Source organism: Octodon degus, unplaced genomic scaffold (assembly GCF_000260255.1).
Source record: "Octodon degus isolate 3935 unplaced genomic scaffold, OctDeg1.0 scaffold00006, whole genome shotgun sequence".
NCBI classification, from domain to species: domain Eukaryota; kingdom Metazoa; phylum Chordata; class Mammalia; order Rodentia; family Octodontidae; genus Octodon; species Octodon degus.
This window is the reverse complement of record NW_004524582.1, coordinates 29,723,476-29,740,639: the sequence shown is the minus strand read 5'-3', so window position 1 is coordinate 29,740,639 and position 17,164 is coordinate 29,723,476. Positions and strand designations below refer to the sequence as shown.

Genomic DNA, 17,164 nt, shown 5'->3' with positions numbered 1-17,164 from the left:
CCTGGGGCGGGGCCTGGTGGGCAGAGGCGGTCCTGGGGCGGGGCCTGGTGGGCAGAGGCGGTCCTGGGGCGGGGCCTGGTGGACAGAGGTGGCCCTGGGTGAGCCTGGTGGGCAGAGGCGGCCCTGGGTGAGCCTGGTGGGCAGAGACAGTCTCAGGGCGGGGCCCAGAAGGCCTGGCCTCTTCCCTTCACTTTCTGCTTCTTGACCCCTGGGAGATGAGCACTTTCCACCCCGGCCCTTCCACCATGCTGCCCTACCTACAAGGACTGAAGTTGCTAAAACATGGGCTAAACCTGTCCTCCTTTAATTTGGGCATCGGGTGTTGTGTCCCAATGACAGAAAAAGTGAATGAGACACCTACCATTTGCTTTTTGCTCTGAACTCTTATACCATGGGGAGAAAGAAAGCGCACTAACATCTACAGAGTGCACAGGGCTCAGCAGTGTCCCTGCCCCCTCAGAAAGCAGGGAGACCTCACAGACGGGGTGGACCCTGAAGTCCACAAGGGAGGCAGTCACTGGGTGCTGGGAATGGGAGGCGTGAGGATAAAGCACGGTCAAGGTCAGCTTCATGACGTGAGAGATGCGGGCCTGGGAGCAGTATGTTGGTGCAGACAAGCCAGCGAAGATGGAGTGGGAGGGGCCGCCAGGGAACAAGTGGGCAAGGCCAAGGGCAGTGAGGACCTGACTTGGGGGCTCACAGAGCACAGTGAGGACCTGGGCTCAGCCTGCATGGAATGAGAAGCCACAGGGTGCCTTGCTGTCTTTAATCTGCATGCAGTTCTGACAGCTGCTAGGGTGCCCAATTCTTTCGTTATCCTTAGAGAGAAAGGGCCTTGGCCTTTCCATGAAGGTGCACCCCAGCTGGAGGTGTGTAAGGCATTTTCAAGCATGAATATTAAACATGACTGGCATGTGCAGTGTTTTCACAGAACCACTGTGGCTGGGCATTGAGAATTGAGGGAGATCCGTGGCTGTTGCCCCAGTAACCCAGGCAGGAGGTGGGGTGGCTCCGGCCAGGCTTTGGGGATGGAGCTGAAGTGGTTTCCACTTCTGGCTCAGGCAGGTGCTGGAGCTGGTGGGATTTCCTGCCAATGAGATGCCAGGCATGAAAGAAGGCAGAGCCAAGGACAACCCCACAGGGTTTTCTCCAGTTCGGGGAAAGCTGGCGAAGGCTGTGGACTGTGCCGGTGGCAGGGAGGATGACAGTTGTGTCTGGGACATGCTAGTCCCTAAGCCAGGTCCCTAACCCATCTAGTGGCCACCTTGCCTAGAGAGCTAAGCCCAGTGACCAAGTATGAGGGGGAGGGGGAAAGTGGGGCACTGTGTGCAGAGCCAGGCAAGGGGCTTGGACAGGATTCTTCTTCACAGAGCCCTTGGAGGAGACCCCAGCCCCCACTAGAGTCTGCTTGCTTCCTGGGGGGGGGACCCTGAGGAGAGGAGCAGCTACCTAGGCCTGGGCTCCCCACTTACAGAAACTGAGATGATAAATGTATGTTGGCTTAGGCCGCCAGCGTGGGGAGTATTTGTTATGCAGCGTTCACGTGCACTGGGGTATCAGTTCCCTGTGGCTGCTACGACAAACGAACACAAACCTGGTAGACTAGAGGCACCAGGTCAATCGCCTCACCATGAGGAGCTCAGAAGTTGGAAAGCGGCGTATAGGGCTCACCCCAGGGTGTGGGCAGCCTGCATGCCTCCGGCGGGCCTCGCAGATGCCCGCTCCCTGCCTTCCCCAGCTCCTGGAGGCCCCTACACTGCCACACACAGCACTGCCTCCTCCCTGTGCTGCACCCATCGGACCCCAGCACCTCTTCCACTTCTGGGGACCCTCATGACTACAGGGTTCTGGCCAGCTAAGCTGGGGAGCCCCAAGCTCCCAAGCTCCCAAGCACCATCACATCTACAAGTTCTGGCCTTGAATCTGACCTGGTCACAGTGTCAGGGAGGAGGGTGTGGGCTGTTGGGGTCAGGGACAGAGAGAGAGCCACACAGCCACCTGGGGCGGGTCACATCTAGCAGACAGCCAGTGCCTGCACTGGTACTGCCTCCACATGTTCACAATTTATAACAACTTCCTGGAAAAGCAGGTTCTAAAGTCTCCAAGGCCTTTGAAACTACAACATGGAAGAGACGGATGACGACCGGCGCTGCCTCTCGGGCCAGTGGAGAGCGCTGCTTTGCTTTTCCTGACTGACACACACTCGTCTGAGCTGCAGAAAGTTTGTTTTTCCATTAACAAGGCAAAACAGCAAGTAGGGAGACCCTGGATCTGTAAATATATCCTGACAACTCAAGGCAATTAAGCAATGAATCGGTAGATTAATTATGACATAGGCATCTCCAGAAAGCAGCCTTGGGTTAGACTTATTTAATCAGTTGATGAGGTCATTAATTCGCCTACTTGCTTCCTGAATGCAAAACTCCCTTTAAGAAACTTCCCCAGAGCCAAGAGAAATTCACAACATTACACTCATGAGTAAGTAAATACACAAAGCATAAAAAGGAACTATGCATAAGCTGCCATTTAAATAATTTAACCAGCGAGTTTCAGATGAACTGCGGATGCTCCGGCTTGCACTGAGATGTCCCCAAAGGCCTCATGAGTGTGGCTTCTCAGAGGCAGCTGGATCTGAGAGACGCTGGGGTTGATTCATGGTGCAGCACAAGGTCAAGGGCACTAGGACCAAGGATGCAGCGCTGCCAGCCTGAGTGGCGCAGCCAAGTCAGAAGGGACAGAGGAGCTGCGGCCCGCCTGTGCTGCTCTGCTGCCTTTTGCCCACCAGCAGCTGTTCTCCTCCACGCTGCCCACTGCCACGCCCTGCCGCCTTGGAGCCAGCTGATTATAGACTATAATGTCTATGAGCCTTTCCCCCTTTAATTTTGAGTGTTGGGTATTTTGTCTCAGCAATGAGAAGACAGTGGGCATTTTATCAGAAATAAAATTCTACATCTGTCCTAGGGTTGATGTCACTAAGTACTTAAATGGCTTGGTGCATTACTGTATAGCTTCCTGCTGGGCATTTTGATCTCAAGCTGGGCTTCGAGATGTCTATCTAGCAAGTCATGTGGTGCAGCAGAGCTGCAGGAGTCGCTAGCTGGCGGAGTCACCAGCCTGCTGTGCGTCTGAGCTCAGATCCACATCCTGAGCCTCCAAAGCTTGGGGAGAGCCCCTCGCAAACTCCCTGTGGAGGCCTGAACTCCCGGCTGGGATGGGTGAATTTCTTCCTTCTACCCTGTCTTTGTTTCTTTTTTTGAGACAGGGTCTCATTCTATAGTGCAGGCTGGCCTTGAACTGGCTTATGTGACCCAGTCTGGCCTCAAACTCACAACGACACTTCTGCCTTTGCTTCCAGTGTGCTGGGATTACAGGTGCACATGTGAGGTTTTGAAAGCCCAGGCCCCCCACTTCCTGGACTGGAAACTGACTGCTTAGGAGCCCTGGGTTTGGCATGAATCCATCTTCATTGAGATCCCTGGCCGAGCAGGGTCTGGGGGGCCTTGTGATCACCCCCCACGCTGCACTGTCACTGCTGGAAAGGAAGCAGGGTCATCCTGGGCACTTGCTACACCCTGCCCCTGGGCCCTGAAAGAAGGGCTGCCAACAGGAAATCTAGAGCCATTGTCCTCAAAGAGCTCCCAGCCAGGCAGGAGGCGGGTAAGTTACCGTGGCAGGGCTCGGCCTGGTAGACTCCTGGGGTGCACCTGTCCTTTGCACAGTGCGTCCTTCCACTTCCTGCACACTTTGTTCAGCTCTAGTAGACCAAGGAAGCTCCATTCCAGGCCTCCACTGCCACAGCTTTATTTTTTATAGCCAACTTAAAACCCGTGGAAGGAGAATGTGAGGTGTAGCTCAGGGGCAGAACACCTGCCCAGTATGCACAGGGCCCTGGGTTCCAGCCCTGACACTACAAAGACAAAACAAAAAGGGAAAGAAACAGGAGTTGTTCTTACAACAGGCACCTAGGAGTGGGTGGGCCAGGACAGGAGCAGAGGCTCCAGCCCCGCTGCCCCGGGACTCAGGCCCTCCTGTGCGATCCTGCAGACCAAGACTATGTCTGAGTCAGGCAAGCAGGTGTTCATGTTCTAGGCAGAAAGTGGGGTGCACAGGAGGGCAGTGCTGCAGGCCAGATGTGGCTGTGCCTTCAGGAACAAGGAGCCCTTGGCAGTGAGCACACCGTGGCTCCCAGGTTGGAGCTGTGTCACTTGGCTCCTGCCAACAGCAAAGGACACTCGGTGTCTAGATGTTAGTTTCAGTCTCTAGGGAGCGAGGAAAGGAAGGATGTTCGCCTGTGTGTCTCACTTGGAAATTGCTACTTGTCTTGCAGGCTGGATACTGGGAATTGAACTCAGGACCCCGAGCTTGCCAGCCAGGTGCTACATCCTTGGCCCTGCAAATTGCTTCTTTTATTTTACAGATTTTCAGTTTTATTTTGGTATGAGTTTCTTATTGCTGCTGTAACACAGCGCCACAAAGCCTGTGGCTTGAGACGATGCGAGTTTATTTCCTCACACTTCTAGAAGTTGCTCAGAAATGACTCTTCCTGGGCTCACGTCAGGGCACTGCAGGGCTGGCTCCTCCTGGGGACTCTGGGGAGAATCTGTCCTTTGTCCCTTCTAGCTTCTAGAAGCCACCAGCATCCCCAGGCTCCTGGCCAGAGGTTGACCTCTGACCCTGTGGGACCCTTGGGAGGACACTAGGCCACCTGGACAGCCCAGCAGGACTGTGGGAGGGTGATCATGTGGTGCCGCCGGAGGGCTGGCTTAGCCCCACGACCTCCCTCCTCCTGGAGACCGTGACTAATCTCTCTGTGCTCGCAAACATCAGTGTCCTCATCCAGAGCTGAAGGGCCTTTCTGAGACCCGGTAAATGGCCTTGCCAGCGGACAGCTTTAGTATGCAACTTCACGTACAGTGCGGTGTTCTGAGAACGTCAGCGTGAGTCCAGCGACCCGACACAGCGTTCCTGAGATACCCAGATGGCTGCTGGAGTGGAGGCCCACACCCTCGGAGTCTCGCTAGCATCCCAATGCCCCTGGGCTGCGCGAGTCCTCTCCTGGGCACTCACCTGCTGCCCTCCTGACAGTGCGCTCCGATCTGAATAAACCCTCGTCTTTTTCTTTTTTCTTTTCATCTCAGTAAGCTCTCTGCCACCCACATCCCTGGCCTCTGCAATGCCACGCAGCACGGCAGATATCTTCGCGAGGGGATTCTCAGAGGCACGGGGGATGCCACACACAAGAGAGCCGTCGCTCGCCTCCGCGGTGCCAAGGCACAGCCCGGCCCTCCCGAGGCGCCCACCTGCCTGTCGTGCTCCAGCAGCTCCTGCAGGAGGCCCCACTGCTGTCTCCGGAAGCGGTCTGAGTGCCCCCGCCGCTGCGCTGCACCCTCCTGCATCTCCTGCTGCAGGGTGCTGCACTCCGTCCTGGGGAGACCACTGAGCCCCGGCAGTGTGTGCAAGAACAGGGCGTCCGCAAGGCGCTGGAAGGTGTCCATGGTGCTGCGGTACAGCTCCTGTGGCAAGACCCCACCCGGTCTCAGTGTGCCACCCTGTGCTGGCTGGGCCCCCTCCACCTCCACTCTGCACCCCCAGGACGTAGGACACCCAGGGAGGCATAGCCACACACACACAAACACACCATGCACACAGACATAACCACACACATCTTGGGACACACCTGCTGGCTTCTGGAGCCCTCGTCCCACCAGACAAGCTGCAGGCACTGGTCGCCCAGCCCTCCATCTCCGCTGCCTCCTCTCAGCCCCCAGGAGGCTTCCCACGTCACCATCTGGGTGACTTCCAAGTCCTGCACCCCACTTGTCCCTATCTGCCCCTCCATACTCCATACACCGGTGAGTTATTTGTGGAGGCCTCAGCTTTTCCCAGGACCACCTCAACACCACCCCTGGGAAGACCCTATTCCCATCAGAGCTGAGAGTCCTCCTGGGCCCCCAGGCCCTGGCCCTGTTGTCCTGCTCCAGGTCTCAGGAGCGCAGCCTTCTGAGTCTTTGCGCCAGCTCCTGGCTTGTCTCTTTCTCCAGATGCATTTCTTTAAATTATGAAAAATTTCCCATACCATAGATAGTATGTTGGACACCATGAGCTCACACTCTGAGCTTTTAAAGTTTTTTTTACATTGAAAACACCCAAGCTTGGGCTGGAGAGATGGCTCAGTAGAATAAATGCTTCCCTGGCAAGTGCAAGGGTCTGAGTTCAATCCCTGGTTCCACCAAAAAAAGAAAAAAGGAAAGAAAAAGAAATCTATTTTGGGGCCAGGGAGATAGCTCAGTAGAATAAGTGCTTCCCTGGCAAGCACAAGGGTCTGAGTTCAATCTCCGGTTCCACCAAAACAAAATAAAACAAAACAACAACAAAAAAACCACCCAAGCTCACAGCTCTGAGGCCACAGATCTGGGGCTGGGGAGATGGCTCAGTGGAATAAGTGCTTGCCTGGCAAGCACAAGGGCCTGAGTTCAATCCCCAGTTCCACAAACAAACAAACAGAGGCTGCAGACCTGGGGGCAGTGGGCACCTGCTGCTCCGCCTGTCTGGCACCTCCTTAGAGCAGCTCCTGCTGGTGCCTGCACTGAGGGCGGTTTCTTCCTCCTGCCTGCAGCAGCCTCCTCCTGTCCCTCCCAGCAGGCAGCTGTGCCTGGCCTTGCCCTCTGTCCAGACACCCCCACCCTCCTATCTGGGCCCATACTAGGGATATGGCACAGGAGTCACTGTGGACTGGATTGTTCCAAGTGCCAGCTGCCACCACAGGGCCTCCCGGGCACTCAGTCCTCACGATACTGCTGGGAAGGACTGTCACTGTCCCCAGTGCACAGCTGGGAACACTGAGAGCTAAAGACAGAATGGCTTCATTGTCATGCAGCCAGGCAGGGGGAGACCCAGGGTGCCAGGCCAGATGCTTGGACCTCCCTCAAGGCACCATCCCCTTGTCACACCCTCCCCACCAGGTGCCCACGGTTCTGCATGTTGCTTCTGCCCACTGGCCCGTGCCACTTCGTGACCTTCTGTGCTCTCCGCTGATCACGTCGTGGACCGACTGCCCACTTCCTGCATGAGTGGGAGGGACCCAGCTTGGGCCTGTGTGGTCACCCAGCCTGTGAGTATGGGTGGGCCTGACCTGCTGGGGTGCTCACCCCAGAGCATGTAGCACTGCACAGCATAGCCTGGGACTCTGCCGTCCTGGCTGGGGCCACCTACCTGGCAGAGTGCAGCGGCAGCCTCAGTGGCTCTGATGTCCTCCTCTTCCTCGAGGTCACTCTGCTTCAGCCGCTGCCGCTCCAGCACCTCATGGAAAGCCTGTGGTTCAAACAGGAACTGAATCTGGTACAAAAATGTGGGCTTTGCTTTCTCTCGGGATTCTCCCCAGCCTGCCCTGGCTGCTGAGGAGGCAGGGCTGTCCACCTTGATTTAGACTCAGGGAAATGGCAGGGGACCGTCACATGGTTTTTGCGGCCTGCAAACTGTGGACCTGACCAGGAGCAGCCAACCTACTTCCTGGGAGAAGCACACACCACACTTCCCTTATGCACAGTGAGAGGGCACTGCCAGGTCACCCGTCACCCTGGTCCTGGTCCCCAGTCACCAGACATCACTCTTGGACCACTCCGTGGGGATCCCACCCAGGGCAGAGAGGACCTGGGGGAGCCCAGCAGGGTGACAGTCACAGTTCAGGGTGGGCAGGGAAAGGCAGGAACATGGGATAGAAGGCCCAGTACAGCCAGGCAACAGTGGACAAGGGGAGAGGAGGTTGCACACCAAGGAGATGTCACGGGGACACTGGGCTGAGTCTCTGAGGGTACAGGGAGCCTGCGGGGAAACCAAGCTCAAGGAACAGTGCTGACCAACACCAAGAAGTCTTCAGCCTGAGGGTGGTGTGCAGTGGAAGTGATGGGGGGCAGGCAAAGAAGGGCGCTGGAGTTTGGTGCCCTTCATTCACTCCTCCATGCATTTGCCCATCCATCTACCCACTCATCCATGCATCCACACACCCATCCATCCACGCAACAACCCATCCATCCACATCCATCCACGCATCATCCATCCATTCACACATCATCCATCCATCCATGCATCTACTCATTCACCCATCCACTCATTCACCCACCTACTCATCCATCCATCCATCCATCCATCCATCCATCCATCCATCCATCCACCCACCCCTTCCTTTGTTCCACCCATGCATTCATTCAATCTTTCCCACTTCATTTTGGTCTCCTGGACACCAGCTGTGCTGGGTCCCGACACACAGGGACATTGGTCACCCTCCCCACTTTGGGGGCTCAGGCTCAGCTGAAGGATATCCAGGGCCCAGTGGAACAAATAGTTGCCTAGTGCATCTTTCTCATCCTGCAGCAGGGGCTGCTCCTATGGGGTGCACCCTCCCGGCACCTGCACTCCAAGGCAGCTCGGCTTCCCAGGGCTCTGGGTGGCCATGGGCAGTTGGGGTGGGGCTCAGCCTCTGCTGAGCTCTGGGGGCCTCCTGCGGCCTCTCCCTGGGGTGCTGTCCTCCACAACTCCACTCCGTGTCACTCCCACATTATCCAGCCAGAACTGAGCATAGCTGCGAGGAGTTGTCCCAGAGGGTCACCAGGGCCCAGAGCAGCTGCACGAGGTTGGAGCTGCCCCTCCCTTGGTCTCAGCATCCTAACACCGCTATGACACAGATGACACCATTCCCATGTCACACATGAGGGAAACAAGAGCCAGGGCTGGGTGTGGGGAAACATGTGTTGTGATTAAAAGCACAGTGGAAGTCTAAATTGGAGGAGCATCCAGCAAGCAGGGCACCTGCCATGCGGCCCTCCAGGTCCTCCGTGCGCTTGGAACATGCATCCTACAGCTCCTGCCGCTTGCTGAAGCAGCCATGGAAAGCCTCTTTTGTGTCCTAGTTAACTGTTGGGGCTGCCTTGGTGTCCTGAATCAATTCGAAGCATTTACCTTTCACGCTCATTTTGACTTTAGGGAAGAACTGGTGGTCACATGTGCCCAGGGACGAGGACACAGCGTCGTGTGTGATGCTGCCTTCCTAGTAGGTGGCGTTAGCAGCACTCACTGCCTTTGATTACGCTCCATAGGGACACTCACGAAACAGGACTCCAGGGCTGCTTCAGAAAGCAGCAACAAGTGACAAATGCATCCCAAGCAAGGGGGACGCGTTCTGAGGAGGCTCATAGCAATGTGTCTTGTTGTAATGAGTTTTAAGACCCACACACTTCCTGTGTACTCACACCATTAGCAACGTGTCTGGGCTGTGCTGGTCCCTCCCTGTGTGAGACAGCTGGAGGGGCAGCTCCTCCCAGTCCCCAGGAAAATTCAGGCTGAAAACAGAGCTCCTCTCCCTCTCTGAGAGTTGGCACACTGGGTCGGCACAGCCTGTGCTGGCACTGGCTGCCCCCTCTATCCCCTCGCTTCCTGCGGGTCTGCTGTCCCCTTCCCTGACAAGATCACGAACATCTTCTAGCTTGGCCACTCTCAGTCCTGCTGCTCAGCTCCCTATACTGGGCTGAGGACTGCTTCCTTCCCAGGGCTGAGAAGCTGGCCTTGGACAAGGGGACAGGCTGGTCCCCTCTGGTCCAGATAACATCCCCGGGTGCCACTACTCAGGTGCTGTCCTTCGGTCTGGCTGTAATGGCAGACACACTGCACGGACCTGAGAAATCTAGAAGCTTCACTAAGCAACTCAGCAGGTCTATATCCTTGGTGTACAGGACATGACTAGGGCAGCTGTGTACGCTGCAGGATGTTGGAATGGTTGATTCACTGCATCAACTTGAGACGTACAGAGGTTTAACTGAGTTGACTCAGCAGGGGCCTGGGGCCCTCACTTTGTAGACATCCTTATCCTGTGCAAGATGGGGGCACAGAGGTGGTGTGAGTGCTGCGCCCACCCCACGGCAGGAGCCTGCTTAACAATACAAGGGAGGCAATGTGGAGGGACCCTCAGCCCCCACCTGGGTCAACCTGCACGCGCTGGAGGGCATGGTTACCTTAAGGAACTCCTCCGGGTCTGAGGTCAGCGGAGAATCAGCCAGGAAGCTCCTTCGTTCCTCCTCGTGGGCCAGTGAAAGCTTGGCCGTCCCTTCTGCCTGGCGAGCCAGAGACGCCTGCACCAGGTCTTTGCTGTGCTGCACAAACTCTAGGAGTGGAAAGGCCACAAGGCAGGGGTAATTTCCCAGCAGGCCTGGCAGCAGGGCCACTGCTATGCCCCACCAGGGGGAGGAAGTGGGGCGGGGCAGGGCCAGTCTGAACCCCGCAGGTGACAGATCTGGGATTCTTTTCCTGGGTTGCACTAACAGCAGTCTCCATGAAGGCCCCAGTGTCCCCTAAGTCTTGAGTCCTCCCTCACCCACCGCCAAGGCTGGCTCTGGGATGAGTGGGGTTTGGGCACCTGCAGCTCAGCCACACGGTGCAGCTTTCTCTCCACGTCCCCCAATCCCCTTGCCCCCAGCAACTGGCAGGACCGCACCTCTCGTGCTCACTTCCGGGCACTGCTGTGTCTGTGCCTGGCTGGGACCCTCCACTCTGCTGTCCTCTGAGTTATAGGTGGTGGCCCCGGCCCTAGCCCTGCTTTACACAAGGCTTAGAGAGGGTGGGCGGCTCAGTGGCATGGGCCATGCTGCCCATGTCCTTTGTACCTGCTCCTCCTCCACGAGGACTGTGCCGCTTGCTCACCCTGGCCAAAGTGCCCAGCCTCTTCCCAGAAGGCCTTGTGCTGCTGCGCCAGCAAGTCTTCCTTCTGTCGTGAAGACAGCGTCCCCTGTGCAGTGAGCAGGTCCAGGCTGTGGGACATGGCTGCCAGGCGGCACTTGGTCTCCTCCTGGATCTGTGTCCGCAGGGACTCGATCAACTTGGCCATGTGCACCCTGCCCAGCGTCCTCTGCACAGTGTCCTGCAGGGAGATGCGACCCATGTCAAGGAGCTGAGGTCCTGGAGGCATCCCCTGGGGCCACGTCTGGGGCAGGAGCCTAGCGTGCACACAGGTCCTCCCCCCCTGCTGGCCATGTGCACCCTGCCCAGTGTCCTCTGCACAGCGTCCTGCAGGGAGATGCGACCCATGTCAAGGAGCTGAGGTCCTGGAGGCATCCGCTGGGGCCACGTCTGGGGCAGGAGCCTAGCGTGCACACAGGTCCTCCCTCCCCTGCTGGCCTGTCTCAGCTCTTGGCTCTGGAGGCCCAGGGAGGCTGAGTCCTGGGGCCTCAGCGTCTCACAGGTGAGCCGGGCATGAGGAGGGACACCGAAGTTCAGAGGCCAGCGCCTCCCGCTCTCCCCACCCCACTCGCACCTCTAGAGCCTGTGCCCCCAGCAACAGAGGGGCTTTGAGAGACGCCCAGGGGGCTCTGTCACTCCCAGGCCCCCAGTCCTCCACATCTAGTCCGAACTCCTGGGTGTGCCTCGCAGGGCCCTTTGATCCCTCGTGCCGCCCCCTTCCTGTGCAGAGCCTTTGCACGTGCCGGCCCTCTGCCCAGGACGCCTGGCCGCGTCTTCCTCCTGCCCACGGTGTCAGGGGTCTTTCCCCTACTTTCCGCTTCCAGATCCCACCTCTGTGCTCCTCTGTTTGACTCTGAGGAGTTAGTGCAGGAGTGCTGGCCACGGTCAGCCCAGAGCTGCGACTGTTAATCGGGATGTGAACTTCACTAGGTTAAAAGATGCACCAGATTAGCATAGCGCTCTGAGTGTGACATGATTGGCATGCGGGCCAGCAAATGGAAGGGGAAGACACGCCCAGATGTGGGTGGCTCCAGCCAATGGGCTTGTAGCTGAATGGAATGGGAAGCAGGAGGAGGAAGTCAGGCTGCATTTGAAGAGCTCCATTCTGCTGAGTCTGGGTGTCTTTTGCTGGGTGTTTTTTTTTTTTTTTTTTTTTTTTTTTTTTTCTGTGAACAACAGACTCCAGCTTCTTGGAGCCCTCTTTTCTGCCACCAAGCAGTTACTGGCTCTCTAGCACGCGGATAGCCAGAGTGGACTCTCTCACTCCTGAGACTTGCTAATAAAGCCCCTTGTATGAGTGCGCAGAGCTCGCGTTGCTCTCCGCGAGGCCACTAGAGGGCGCCGGAGGACCGCGGAGCCCAGGAGTGGAAGGCGCTCCGGCGACAGAGCGCCTGGAGGGGTGGGTAGGACGCAGAGACCTGCTCAAAGCCACAGAGCTGGGCGACAGCGGTCTGTCTCTGGGCTTAGAGTCAATGGAGCAGGGTGCAAAGAGTGGCGTAAGGGGCGTGGCGGGGGCACCATTGCTGGAGCATGGCAGGGTTCCTGGGGCACTGTCTCAGGGCTGCATGCCAGGGCCAGGGCTGCCACACTTGGTGGCCAAAACCCAGAGATGACATGTGAGACTCAGGTAAGGTAAACCACGTTAGGCATCGAACTACGAGCCAGGGCAAGCTGTCTCCATCTGCGCCAGCTGTTTTCAGGGGAATCACAAATGCAAGCGCAGTCGGAGCAACTTAGTGACTTAGCAAGACCCTGTCTCAAAACTTGAAAGGGCCAACTCAGCACAAAGGCGCTGGCTTCTAGCCTCAGTATCACAAACTACAAACAAACTCTGTGTAAGGTTCCCATGCCACTGCGTATTTGGCAGTCCTGACACAAAGGATGGCAGGCAGGACTGCATTTCTAACCAGACCCCAAGCGAGGATGCTGCGGTGCAACCGCAGGCCACGCCTCCTGCGGTGGTGTCCTTCCTCGGAGGTCCCGCGCGGGAGCGGCGGTGCTTGCAGGGCCTGGCTCCTCCGCAGGTCACAGAATTTGAGTCTCTGCTGAGGATGGGCATCACCAGGGGCAATAAGTGCCACATGGGAGGGCCGTTACACCAGCCTTTCACACACAGGACCCCTGACCAAGGACAAGGGTCTTAGAAGTCCCGTGGGCCCTGCCTGTGGCAAATCATAGCACCAGAATTTTATAAACAGGTTGCTAGTGCCTCAGGGAGGTTAGGGATGTGTTTGGCATCCTCCGAGCACCAGAGCCTAGCTTCCGGGCTGGGTTCCTGGATTCCTCTACACTGGGGGCTGGTATCTCTCGCTGCTCACCAGAATCCCCAGGCCAGGGCCTCCACCCCAGATCCTATGGGGATGGGGGCTGGCCCAGGCACAGGTGACACGGATGCCCTGTCTACACCAGATGCCACTCGGCACCATCAGAGAGCTCAAGAAACCCCAGGACCCAGGGTCTGCGCTCTGCGTGGGGACTCACCCAAGACCCGAATCAGAACCTCTCCAAGCTTCCCAGCTGCTGCCAAGGTGCGACCAGACGTGGGACCCCAAGCGCCAGGCTGCTGGAACACTCAGGGGTCAGCACCACACTAGCGGTAGTGAGTGGGCGGACAGATTAGTGGGTAGACGAATGGATGGGGAGTGGGGGGGGGGTGGATTCACTGCGCATCCACCACAGGAAAGTGTATGCTTCATGGCCTCCTGGAAGCTTCAGGTCTCCGCCTTCCCCTCCAGTAGCCCAATGGGCTCCTCCCTCCTACCCCGCCCCTCCAGCCTTACCAGAGCCTGCAGATCCTGAGACTGGCGCAAGAGCCCTTCAGCCACAATCATTCTCGCTGTCAGAGCCATCATGAGCTGCCGGGCCTTGGCGCTGGAACATTTAAATTGGTCCACAAGAGAGTTCTGGATGTTTTCCATGTGTTTCCAGAAAGCTTCCATCTGTGAAATGAGCAAGGGAGGCAAGAGTCAGGGGGGAGAACTTATTTAAGAAAGAAAGCTGTATGGCTTGTGCATGGGAATGGCAATTCCTTCCTGGTCACGAACAAGGCTCAGAAGGATCCTACAGCCTTGGTGTTCACTTTGACAAAGTCACGGGCTATAGAGAGGCTGCACCTGGCCACCATAGGCAGCAGTTGTTTAGAGATGGCTTTTTCAGCAAAGCGGTGCCTGGCTGCCCCTGAAGGAAAGCTAGGAGCTCGCCCTGATCTGAGGCTCGTAAGCAGACCTCGAGTGCTACCTGGGGGCACACGGAGTGTGACTGTGCTGGGAGGTTCGGGGCCTTTAAAAGGGGTTAAGTCCTGCCTGGAAATGGAGGCATCACTGGGACCTGGCAGAGATGGCACTGAGTGAGAAAGCACCTGGCTTTTAAGTGGCCCATGAGGCCCACACTGCTGGGGGCTTAATTTGTGACACTGCAGCTCTTGGGCACCAGGAGAACAGCGCGGCCAGGAAGGTTAACAACTGCTCCCAAGGCGTGGGTGTGCCAGGCTGTGCCCACAGGCTGTGTCCAGATGAAACGTGCCTGGGGGTGGCCTGGCAGGGGGCTCAGTAGTTATGTCCTTTGTCATGTGTCACAGAACTGGGGACAGCAAGAGGCAGGATGGTAACATTTATTTATTTATTTTGGGGCTTTTTTTGGGTAAGGGGGGAATTGAACTCAGAACCTTGTACTTGCCAGGCAGGCGCTTGTGTCACTGAGCTGTATCCCCAGCCCAGGATGTTGAAGTTTAGATGTGGAATGAGCCCAAGTGCTCTGAGGTGGGGTTCTGGAGGGTGGCACAAACACAGGGCTAGCACCCAGGGATGAATCCACTGTTGAGCTCATGGCTGCGTTGGCGGCAGGGGCTGGCCGGAAGAGGTGGCCCTGGGGGCGGGGCCTGGAGGGCTCCTCTCCCTCCTGGCTCCGCCCTTCTCTCCCTGCTTCCTGTCCCCTCTGCCCAGAGCAGCTCCCCTCTGCTAGGTCCTTTCCTGCCTTGGAGCCGCTGACCAGAGACTGTAACTCAGAGCCAGAATAAACCTCTTGTGTAGGTTGAGGGTGTTGAGTATTCAGTCGCAGTGGCGGGAAGGTGACGAGGATATGGCGCTTGCCTTGGGTGCACTGAAGCCCATGGCGCAGATTTCCTCCATCTTTGCATGGGTTGTCAGACGCCAGCCCCGATCCTTCTTGCTAGAAGGGATGGAAGGGGGCAGGAGGTGACCGCACCAGAAAGTCACGCTGACCTTGCTTCTCTGACCAGAAGTCACAACGCACGAATCCCTGCCAGGACACCGTGGTGCCTGTGGGAGCCGACAGTGCCTCCCCTGGGGGCCTCACTGCCCTGGACACCCGGCTCTGCCGCTGCCCAGCCCCTCCTTCCGTGTCCTCGGAGAGACCACACCCCCCGGCACCCTCACGCTCTGCCTGCTCCCCCCTCCCACCCCCCAGCGGGTCCCTGCTTTCCAACTTGTGCAGGAGAGTGCAGGCTCCTTGCACATCCAGGCCCGCAGTTCCGCGCATGGGCTTTGTCTTCTCCTGCCAGCCTGGCCAGGATGCCCACCCCTCCTCCTCAGTGCACCCTTCCCAGTGCAGCAGGGGTGTGGCCGCCTCTCAAGCAGCTCCTTTGCTGCGGCCCTGTCTCAGACCTCGGTTGCGCCTCTCACCTCCTGGCAAGATCCGAGATTTGGGGCCACATGGGAGGTCCCCGGTCTCAGGGAATTCAGGAGCGCTCTCCGTGCAGGGCTAGGGGTCCTGGGCCATAGGAATCTGGGCTGAACCTGGCCCCTTACCATCTCTTACAAGCTCCCAGTACCAGGGACCCCTTGTGCGCTGGTCCTGTTCCCTGGGCCTCACAGAGCCCCTCCATCCCAGGTTCTCCCCACAAGCCATCCAAGCCAGCCTCCCCTGCCCTCCCGGCTGGCTGCTCATGCAGAGCCTTCACCATCAGCGCTGGCTTTCTCTGTCCTCTTCCTCCCAGAGTCTGGGGGGATCCTCTAACAGGGAAGCTGGGCCAAGCCACCCTGGCCTCAGAGCTTCTGTGATTCCCACCTTGCCGCGGTGAGAACACAGCTTGCAGGGCTGGTCTCTCGGGCTTTCTCTTGCTCTCCCGGCCTGTTGCCCTCTGCGGCTTCCAGTAACTACCCACCGCTTGGCGTCCACCTCCCCGCCAAGCAGTGGAGCAAAGTGAGCCTCTTCCACTGTGCCTCGGCCTCTCCCCTGCACTTCGGCCACCATGCCTGGGGCCAGGGGTCCTCACCTGCTCACCAAGGGTCTCACCTGGCACCCTCAGGGCTGAGCTAGTTTTAAACAATGAATGCTGAATCCCCGTGCCCAACACAATGAATGGCCAAGAGCATATGCCAGGGAAATGCCCACTGAATCCACAGTGTAAGACCCAGGAAAGCGAGACCCCCCAAAAGGTGGCCTCTAAGAATGCATCCACTCTGGAATTTAAAACATGCTTTTCAAGATGCTCTGGGTTTGAGAATTGAGCAGCAAGCGTCTACTTACCCCACAGGGCAAGAATGACATTGAGGGTCATAGCAATCTTTGCTTTGAATGATCAAAAGATCAATCTAAAATTTAAATTAAAAAAAAAACCTTGCTCTGTAAATCTTTGCTTCCTAATTATACCTCCTCTATGGCTTAACTACAGAGGCTGAAGCCCTGCCTCAGGGGCAGAGTGCAGCAGGGAATTGAAGCATTCAACCTGTTCCTAAGCACTGGCTCTTTCATCTCTCCAATTACTGGCCCAGAAGCCGAGGTTATCTTAGGGGACAGAAAAAGCACTGCGTACGTGGTCTGTGAGATGCTCTGCGCAGTCTCTCTCCTTCTTCTCCACATCTGCTAGGGTGATGTACCCAGAGTCATTGGTGCTCAGTGCTTCCACGTTCGCCAGTTTGACCCGAAGTTCCTTCTCTAATTCCTCCAAATCCTGTGGGGGGGGGGGGATAGATCAAATAAAGAGAACATCTACCATATTTTAAATTCTAGAAAAACACATTTTCCCCATATTACTAGAAGAATTTTCTCAACAATAATTAAATGATCTAGTTGTTGCCCTCCTTAAGGTTTGATTGATCCAAATTTACTTTCCTCATTAAACACAGAAACTTAAAGGATTATTTCCTTCTATACTCCCTTCTCAAAAAGACTAGATATACTTAAAAAGCAATGAAATCACATCTTTTAATCATCGCAAAGTCCTAGAAAATGTCATGACATCTATGGGGTTAGGACGGAAAGTTTCTTCCCTACTCACTTAGTTTCAGTGAGAAAAGATTACATGCTACACCTCAGGGGAGGAAATGATGTGTGCACATTATGGGTGGGCTCAAGAACAGGAAGTGAGGGTGGGGCTTTAGCTCTGTGGCTCAGCTGCCTTCCTGGCAAGCAGAAGTCCTGAGTTCTATTCTGGGTACCACAAAGAAGAGGAAGAGGAAAAAGAGGAGGAAGAAGAGGA

At 56.8% G+C, this 17,164-nt stretch overlaps 1 protein-coding gene across 2 annotated transcripts in view; it reads right to left on the bottom strand.

Moving 5' to 3' along the window:
• Window positions 1-17,164, bottom strand: part of Evc (EvC ciliary complex subunit 1) — a 51,563-nt gene that overhangs the window by 13,407 nt on the left and 20,992 nt on the right. For both annotated transcript variants that reach the window (XM_012516704.2, XM_023699730.1), the window contains exons 7-12: window positions 16,499-16,636; window positions 13,506-13,664; window positions 10,690-10,906; window positions 10,005-10,153; window positions 7,213-7,311; window positions 5,301-5,513 (exon numbers count right to left, since the gene is read on the bottom strand). In XM_012516704.2, coding sequence (XP_012372158.1) covers window positions 5,301-5,513; window positions 7,213-7,311; window positions 10,005-10,153; window positions 10,690-10,906; window positions 13,506-13,664; window positions 16,499-16,636 — 975 coding nt within the window. The remainder of the gene's footprint in view (window positions 1-5,300; window positions 5,514-7,212; window positions 7,312-10,004; window positions 10,154-10,689; window positions 10,907-13,505; window positions 13,665-16,498; window positions 16,637-17,164) is intronic.